This window comes from Lycorma delicatula, chromosome 1 (genome assembly GCF_047948215.1).
Source record: "Lycorma delicatula isolate Av1 chromosome 1, ASM4794821v1, whole genome shotgun sequence".
Classification (NCBI taxonomy): Eukaryota; Metazoa; Arthropoda; class Insecta; order Hemiptera; family Fulgoridae; genus Lycorma; species Lycorma delicatula.
The window spans coordinates 310,239,448-310,249,532 of record NC_134455.1 but is presented as its reverse complement, the minus strand read 5'-3'; the positions used below and the strand labels follow the sequence as shown (position 1 = coordinate 310,249,532).

At 32.2% G+C, this 10,085-nt stretch overlaps 1 protein-coding gene across 1 annotated transcript in view; it reads right to left on the bottom strand.

Moving 5' to 3' along the window:
* Positions 1-1,866: 1,866 nt before the first annotated feature.
* The window catches only part of LOC142333865 (apyrase-like), a 47,435-nt gene continuing 39,216 nt past the window's right edge, over positions 1,867-10,085 (bottom strand). Inside the window, exons 9-10 of the mRNA XM_075381439.1 lie at positions 7,151-7,351; positions 1,867-2,310 (exon numbers count right to left, since the gene is read on the bottom strand). Coding sequence (XP_075237554.1) covers positions 2,180-2,310; positions 7,151-7,351 — 332 coding nt within the window. The 3' untranslated portion in view covers positions 1,867-2,179. The remainder of the gene's footprint in view (positions 2,311-7,150; positions 7,352-10,085) is intronic.

Sequence of the window (10,085 nt, the reverse complement as noted above, 5' to 3'; positions counted from 1 at the left end):
GTAAAGGTCGAGCATAACACAGAAAATATCCCCATTAACTCTGTTTTCTACAAAAATCATTCTACAGTTCACACCAAACAACGACTTTGGGAGTCATCCTGATATTCAGTAATTTCTTGCGGTGGTTCTGATTCAAAATCCTGCAATTTTATCAATTTACTGACCTACTAACGTGAAAAATTGCCTCATCAGAAAACACGACATTTTTCAGATAGTCCTCATTTTCATTAATGTTTTTAAGCATTAAAGCTGTAAACTCCAATCTTTTCACTTTGTCACTGGGTTTGATTTCATGTAAAATTTGTATCTTATAAGCACTTAGTCTCCACTTATGTACTACTTTGTACACTGTAGATTTATATATTCCTCTAAACTGCGCCTCGCTAATGACTTATCGAGCTACTTGTACAAGATGTTTGGATGCGTTTCACATTCTGTTCGGATTCGGACAGCCTTCCTAGTGACTTCCCCTTTAAGATACTGCCTGTTTCATTAAACTGATTAAACCATTGTAATGTTGTTTTATTCGTAGGCACGGTGCAGTCATTTTCACGTCAATTTACGCACAACTGTGATAACCGATCTTATTTAGATAAACCAAATCATGCACTGATCTTTCTGGTGAGGTGACGTTATTACTGAGGGTTAGACCGCTGACTGGATACGCAGTGGAAACACAATGGTTCCAACCACAACGAATATTTGCGATGTAAAACTTAATAATATAATGAACATAAATATGAAAACCGGATGCTTTAACTGATTCCATTATTTCATTAAGATTTTTTGGAACCAAGGTGTTTTTTTATAAACACTTCATATTATAATTTTTTTCTCTGCAGCTAATTTTAACGGTTTCCAATTTTCATTTATAGTTATTGTAAAGTTTTTTTACAAATTCACTAACCTTTTCTGAAACTGCACCTCATACATAATACATTTTTACAGTAACAAATATTTAGTTTATATATTTCTGAGGTATTGAATCCATTTTTTTAATGTTGGCTTAGGTTTTGTTTATTAAATAAACGTTTTTCAACAAAAAAATCTGCCTTAGACTCGCAATTTCTTTCTGTTCCAAATTAATTTTTTGTATTGCAGTTAGTATTATTTCTTCCCTTTGTAGGCACCACTGACTAGTGGGCTTGAATTTTGGCTCCATTCAATGATGGGCTTAGCACAGATTTGTAAATATTGTTCTGGCTCATTGAAGGAGCAGAATAGAAATCCCTTTACTCTTCCTAGTGGAAGTGACTCGGTGTGTATCATTTTTTACGATAACCATAGAATTTGTTGGAGTGACTTGCGTTTTATGTCATAGTGCCTACAATTGTTGAGAATGGTATAAAGTAAACAGATAATTAATTGTTAGGTCAGAATGTAACTGTTCAAATCATAAATAAAATACTATGATGAAATCCTGACTAATGAAAAGGATCAAACTGTCAAATACAGGAATCAGAATGTTATTTAATAGATGAATGTAACAAATAAAAATTACTTTCTGAGAACTTTACAAACTGATTATTCTTCTTTAAATTTATTGTCACATTTTTATCAACTATTAAGTTTATGTTAAAAAGTAATTATTAGATGTATATAATAAAGAATCATTATGAGCTTTTGTTAATGTGCTTTTATGAAATTTTCTGTTAACAGACTAAGTTTTTGAATCAGTAAGATACTACCATTATAATTTACATTTCCTAAACAAAAAATTATTTAATAATTTTTTTTTACTTTTTAATAAAATTTAGTTTGTAATTTGAATTTTAATACAACCCCGTTGCACAGCTTAACATACTGTTAAAGATTGCAAAGACAGGTTTTTTTTTATGAATAAAAAGGAACAGTAAAAAAAAAAAAAAATTTTTAAATATATATAACCACAACATAATTACAAAAAAAAATACACACACCAATATTATTTTACAAGCCATTTTCTTAGTTTTCAGTTTTACAACTTTTAAAAATGGCTGAATATGATTTTGGCTTTTCAAAGTTTATTTTTTCCAGTTGTTTTTAGATACACTGTTCTGCAAATTATTTTATTATCCTGTTGGTCTATTTACCAGAAATGGCTAATGGAAGTCTTTTACAGTTTTTCAAGATCTTTTATTAAATTACATGTCATTGTACAGCATGTTATGTAACACCTTCTGAAACATTGCTTATATGATTATCCAAATATCACTACATGTTTTCTTGTTTGTGATAGTGGCTTTTCTAAATGTATTCTTTCTTCAATACCAGCTGTTACAGGGCTGTTTCTTTTTAAGTATGCAAAAAAACAATCGCTATCTATTACACCTGCAAAATAACAAAATAATTCATTTTTTGAATAAAAGGAAAGAAATAAAATTACCTTATTTAAATAATAATTTGAACTATTTTGTTTATTTACTAAATGAAAAAGTTAACGAAGAAAAAAAAGAAAATAATTTTTTTTCTTATTAAAAAGGAACTTTTTTTTTTTTTTACAGATTAGTTTAAGTATTATTGAATCTTGTCCTTTATTTAATTTCTTGACTTCGGAAGTACAAGAGGAATAGAGGCTGTATTCCAAAGAGCTATTTATATCCCAATTTTCCTAACTTAGATTTGTAATCAATTTCAATGAGTGAATGACTAACAATTAAATAAACAACTTATGGTTCTTCAAACAACTCTACAATAAAATTTTAAACAAAAAATATTTTTTTACACTTCAAAGATGCACTCAAGATCAACTTATAAACTAAAATTAACAGTCTCTAAGCTCTTGAGGAGACAAATCACTGTAGCCATAAGAATGATTCCATGTGATCAATTGTTGCTAAGGAGGGTTGTCCAGGGAGGCATCCTTTCCCTCATTGGTCCATATAGCTAACATTTAACAAAGCACTTAAAAGAATTATCCATGTTACTCGAGAAGTAAATTATGGATGAATAATCCAAAATATCCACGCAAATGAAGCACCAATATTCTTAATCTTGATTTTAATACACACAGGTCGATAAAAAAACATCCCCAGTAAAAAAAAAAATATTTATTATGTGATCTACAGGACAGCAAGAATTGACAAACAGTTCAACATCCAGGAACTGTGGTGAATCTGGGTCAGTGGTAAGTGTCCATGGCTTTTACAAGCAGTGGCTGGTTTTGGCTAGACAGATGAAGTTCTACAGGAGGGACAATTCCTTACCCTAATACCAGGTGTGTAAATATGAACCCAGAATTTGCCCATAGATTGCCTAGCTGTCAATGTAGTTACCATCAAACCGCATCATTGGCACCAGTTTCTCTCTTTGACAGCTGACAAAGATTTTCAACTCACAACAATACAAGTTTCACACAACAGCATAGTTTTAATTATGCGTTGAAGATGTCAAGTTTTGTACCTACAAACTACGATTTGCAGACAGCATTGATTTTCTGTTACCATTTAAAGAAAACTGCTGGAGAATCACATTGAATGCTTGTTGAAACTTATGGTGAGTATGCTCTTGGTAAATCATAGTGCTTTGAGTGGTTTAAAAAATTCAAAAGTGGTGATTTTGACGTCAGAAACAAAGAACGTGGAAGACCACTGAAAAAGTTTGAAGACAGCAAATTGCAAGCATTATTGGATGAGGATGACGCTCAAACACAACAACAACTAGCGGATCAATTAAATGTAACATGAGAAGCTGTCTCCATGCGTTTTAAAACCATGGGAATGATCCAGAAGATGGGAAAATGGGTTCCACATGAACTGAATGAAAGACAGCAGAAAACCAAAAAACCACATGCAAAATGCTGCTTGCCAGGTAAAAACAAAGTCATTTCTCCATCGAATTGTGACAGGTGATGGAAAGCGGGTATATTTCAAGAATTCTAAGCATAAAAAATCATGGGTAACTCCAGGCGAACCACTGACATCAATTTCAAGGCCTATGGAAAGAAGACAATGCTCTGGGTTTGGTGGGATTAGAAGGGTGTGATCTATTATGAGCTGCTAAAATCTGGCGAAACTGTTAATACTGAACACTACAGACAGCAAATGATCGATCTGAATCAAGCATTGTGTGACAAACGACCAGAGTATCAAAAAAGGCAACACAAAGTGATTTTTCTTCATGATAATACATCATCACACACAGCAAAATCATTCAACAAAACGATTGAGGCGTTCAGTTGGGAAATACTTTCGTATGTGGCTTACTCACCAGACTTGGCTCCATCTGAATACTATTTACTTGCATCAATGGGACACGCACTTGCTGAGTAGCGCTTCACTTCTTGTGAAAATGTAAGAAAATGGCTCGATGACTGGTTTGCCTCAAAAGAGCAAGTTTTTTTGGCTTGGCATTCATAAATTCAGAGAGATGGGAAAAATGTGTAGCTAGCAATAGACAATATTTCGAATAAAATATGTTTTATCATTTTCATATAATAAATGTGTATTTTCTGTACAAAAATTCTGGTTTCATATTTACACACCTGGTACAGTAAAGCATCTGGAAGTTGTCTGGAATAACAGCTTAACTTCAAACAGATTTACCAGATTGGAAAAGGTTGTGATGGCTGCATTGTAACCAGTACTAAACCACTTAAGCCCTACACTATCACTTATATGAAATTGGTCATATAAGGAAGCAAAACAAACAATAACTTAAACTATCAGTTATTTAGTTTACAGATTGAATGCAGTGTATAAAACATTTTCGTTTGTTTCAAATCCTGCTTGTTCAACATCTATGAAAACCTTCTAGCCCCCAGACTTTCCACTATGCATGCAGATAAAATATTAATGTGATATTTTAACAAGGAACAAGCAGTACAGAGACATAATAATGGTAATTTCACATATATGAGGTACATATCATTAAGGGTGGAGGCTGACCCATGCTTGCTACAACACACACAATTCCTCTTCCTTGAAGAACAAAAGAATATAAACAATGACAATGAAGGAAAGAACTCAACAGATATAAAGAAAAACCAAGCGTGCATTCTTCACTTTAATGTTCTTCTAAAAGCTCACAGCAATTCTCAGATTAATAAATTCTAGAAAGACAACCTCAATCACAGAGATTTAGTGAGTCGAAAGAAGGAAACAAAGAATCAAGAAGATTATTCAACCCACATGCAGAGATAACATATAGAAGACTAGAAGAACCCCCATGACCAGGTTTATGCTTTTTTTAACCAATTCAACTGAAACTTACCAGAGTGACAGGCAGCTATTTACCATAAGTCAACTCTATACATCTCTTGCCATACAGTGGGTATAAATGACTAGATTTAGGATCAAGCACAATCTTAGTAAACTATTTTTGATCTCAGCCCATAAGGGTTTTCAGACAATGGGACAGAAAATGAAGAAATTATGTAACATCCCCAGTGTTCACTACCCTCCTCACATTCCAAAAAAGATCTATTATAGAAAAGGATTAGAGTGCAATCCTACTTTCTCTCCATTCAATAACTAAAAATATCTGTTACCATAAAACATAACTACCATTCGATTAGAAAGATGAAGCAGCAAGAGACAAATTTCCAGGCCCTCTGTAGTCTGTAGATGGGAAGGTAGCATACAGTATTTTTCTGTCACTATTTGGTCCATTTTGTCTTTAAAAAATCAATTTTCTTAAACTCTTGTTCATGTTCAGTTGATGTGGGTAACATAGATTTTCTCAAAATTAAAGTTTTCGCTTACTGGGAATTTAATAAAATAATTGTATGTCAAATCTAAAAAATTGTGTTTGCAACATCAAATTTTTGTTTTGTTTTACAATAATTTTATCAAAAATAACTACACATACACTCTTGGGACCTGTTTTAATCGATTTTTCAAATCAAAAACAATATGAGATTTATCCCTTAAATTCCAAGAATTTCAATATGACTTCATTTTGCAGTTTGAACAGAAATCATGGTGAAATTCTTTGTACGCATTTCTAAACCCATGTTTATATGAACGTTTTTCACTTTTATAATCAATTTTTTTTATTTTCACTTACAATATAAGGTATAAGGTTTTATGTGGTTTCCATTAAACCATCCAAGCAAATGCTAAAGCAGTTTCTTTTCTGAGGAGTAGCACACCTACACATTCATGACGCAATGTACATAATATATTCTTCTTACCAACTAACCAGAATAAAATGTTTATTTTAACAAATTAAATTTATATAAATTTTAATGAAGAAAGGTGTACATCAATTTTTTTTTTACACTATCGGATCTGGTTTTTCTTATGGCTTTGGTACATGTAAAATTTATCGACCTATAAGTAAAACTAATCACATTTACTTTCTCTGAAAATGATAATGTTCATTATACAGCTAGTGCCTATAATAATCAGATTAGAAATATCAATTATAGAGCTAAATATGGGCAGCATTTCAGTGGATTTGGTGGGGTGATGTGCAACTTTGTCTAAGTGAAGAATGCAATAGAAAATCACTTCACCCCTCACTTTCCTCAGTAAGCCTGGCATGTAAAGTTTGCTATCTTTTGGAGTGATTGGTGTGTCATTTAGCCTACATCAAGTTTGGTAATGAGCAACAAAACATAAAATAACTTAATATATATATATATATATATATATATATACAAGCCGTTACACTTATTTTAATCTAGGAATACTGAATAATTTCCAGAAATATTACCCACAAATATTATCTTTCTGGTTTTCTGTAATGTATGGCAATGAAGATTTCTTCTAATTTTTTTTTTTTGAATAGAGTACATTGTTATAGTATGATATAACACCGTTGCCTATAGTCAAATACAGAGTTCTGTTATATTTTCTTCAGGCATTTCTTCAAAATTATTTGTTTTAAATCAACTAATTTGTTCCTGATCTAAAAAAAAAAAATCATCACCAGAAGCTTCAGCTGAGCTTACTGCAATGCTGAACAGTAGCATTTGTGTCCCTTCAATTGAACACAATAGTGGGTGAAAATATTATGATCAAAAATGAAAAAATATAAGTTTAAATTTGATTAGATTGGTCATTAAAAAGAACTATTTGCACAGTCTTTATAACTCTGTTATAGGCAATAAAACATTATGCATGGAGTAACTTTATCCAGTTATTTTTTATAACTGATAACTTTTTACTAATTAATAGTAATAAAGAAATTGAACTATGTAAAGCATTTATAATCAATAAAAATTTACCTGTAGTATGATTGATTCCGCTACTGGCAAACATTTTGTATCCATCTCCACCTTCATACAAGAAGGAAGGTAAAATAACTCTGTAATATTTTTCTTGATCCACTGGCTCTAATTCAGGAACTCTACATTCAGTGCAAGTTATCTTTAAGTCTACTACACGGTTCCCTACTGGTTTAGAAGGATCAATAGACATTACAATTCCTGCGGAACATATAGAAAAATTAAATTTTCCTTTATATGAAACAGAATGTGGTGAAAAATTTGAAAATTAATTAAAATAGTGTTATTTAGAAACATTACAATTACTACCTATTTTAATTGTATGGAAAAATTCATCTAGAAATCCTTTTATAATTAATTATCAGACTTCTTCATTGAAGTTATTAATTATAGTTATTAATGACACAATCTTAAGAAATGGTTTTATGATTATACAACTATATATCTTCTTTTTTTTTTAATAACAATATACAGTGTCTATAAATTCTGTCTATGATTACAAAAAATTATTAAAAAAACTATTACAGTTACAGCTATGCAGTTTGTAGCAAAAGAAAAAAAAAATTATTTTTTTATATAGTTTTTTTTACCATGTCAATAAATTTCAACATGTGTGCCTTTAGTTGCTTGTAGAATGTCCAACCAAAACCCACCGGGTTGGTCTAGTGGTTAACGCGTCTTCCCAAATCAGCTGATTTGGAAGTCGAGAGTTACAGCGTTCAAGTCCTAATAAAGCCAGTTATTTTTACACGGATTTGAATACTAGATCGTGGATACCGGTGCTCTTTGGTGGTTGGGTTTCAATTAACCACACATCACAGGAATGGTCAAACTGAGAATGTACAAGACTACACTTCATTTACACTCATACATATCATCCTCATTCATCCTCTTAAGAATTATCTAAATGGTAGTTACCAGAGGCTAAACAGGAAAAGAGAAAGAAAGAATGTTCAACCGATAATCAATTTCACACTTTCTGTTGGTCAACATTTCTTCTGTAACACTAGAAACAGCTTCAGTTATTCTCCATTTCAATGAGTCCAGATCAGGTACAGGTGTTGCATAGACTCTGCCCTTAACAAAACCCAAGAGGAAAAAGTCTAAGGAAGTAACTCTGTTAATTAACCATGACCATGGTGATCGTGGTGGCCAGGGAGCCCACTCCCTGGCAACGGTCCCAACCGTTGCATCCAATCCATCTGCCATGAAATAATTTATTCAGAAAATGTTGAATTAGTAATCCCCAATGAAATGGTGTGCCACCCTGCTGGAAAACCATCCTAGGTTGCAAGTCATTTAGTTGACGTATAGCAAAGTATTGCAGCATATCCAAGTAAATTTTAGCTGTTATTGATTGCTCAGAAAAAGAAGGGACCAATGATTCTGTTCTGCATCAAACCAGCAATCATTTACTTTAGAGGAATTTTTAATTTTTCCTCTGGTAAAGTACAGATTTTCTGTCCCATATTCTCTCATTATGCCTGTTTACTTTCCCAGAGGTGTGGAAAATAGCCTCATCTGAAAAACACACATGCTGCAGGTACTCATTGTCGTTATCAATGCGTTGCAAAATCTTGGTTGCAAAGGCAGCATGTGGGCCATCATCTGGCTGTAGATATTGCAGTATCTGAACTTTATATGCGTACATCCTAATTTCTTGTGTAAATGTTTGTGCACTGTTGATTGAGGAATCCATAGTTCATGAGATGAATGACGGGTAGATTTGAAAGGACTATGTAGAAATTTGGCCGACCTGTTCACGGAAGGTCGACTACACTTCCACTCTCCTTAAACTTTGCATACCACAAAGATACTCTTGCTACCAGGTGCTGGTAATCTGTATTCTCTTCTAAAATTTCACTGCAAAGTAATGTGATTTTGACTCATGATACCACAACACACATTGCACCTTCTCCTGGATTGACACCATTTTATAAAAAATTGATCACAGTGCCCTCTCCTCTGCCTCTTCCTGCAACAATAAAAAAAAACTTGATAATTTTTTTCTTTCTTTTGCCACAAACTGCACAGCTGTGACTGTAATAGGTTTTTGTAATACATTTTCTTTTTAATCATGAAAAGACTTTATGGACATCCTGTATTATTTCAACAACAATATATTTCTGTATGTTCAATTGAATTGTTATTTTTGTCTAAAGTTAGTATGTCTCTTAAGTTCATAGAGTTCAAGATTTTTGAAATTTGCTCTTCATGGGCTTTTTAATTAATTTATTTGTAAATTAACATGTTTTTACTGTTATTTACAAAAGTTAATTCTAATATGGTTTTTAGTGAGGGTATGTTCTTTTTTATTCACTCTTTAAGCTGTAATGATTTGTAAGTTAATGTTATGAATCAATATTGTATTGGGGAATATATTTTTGTATGTAATGTTTTATTTCACCTATTTTTTGTACGTGTAGCTACCAATATCTGAAATGGGACTATAGTCTATGTTCATTGTTGATAAAAACTCAAATAAGTTTTATATTATTATTCATAGAAATAGTACTGGTATTACAGCACACACTTGTGTACCTCCTTGGGACAGATAAGAGATGCAAGTCAGAGTGGATTCAAGCAATATCTGTGGGTGATTGTGTCTTTCTGATGCAGAATTTAGTACAATTACTACAATCCAATTTATGTACTTCTGGATTTCTGTATTTGTCAATGTATATTTGTTAACTATCACTGTAATCTTAGCTGAAAATTTTACATGGCAGTTGGTTGACTTATCAACTAACGTTTTTTTGTAACAAGTTGGTTTAACTGTGTGTAGGTAGGTAGTTTTTAGTTACCTAGGATATGCGGATGATATCGCAATATTAGTAGAAGACAGATATTAATGAACTGGAGAACAAGGCAAACCAAGCGCTTAGAACAATAGATGAATGGATGGAGGATAACAAATTAGAAATAGCTCCTAATA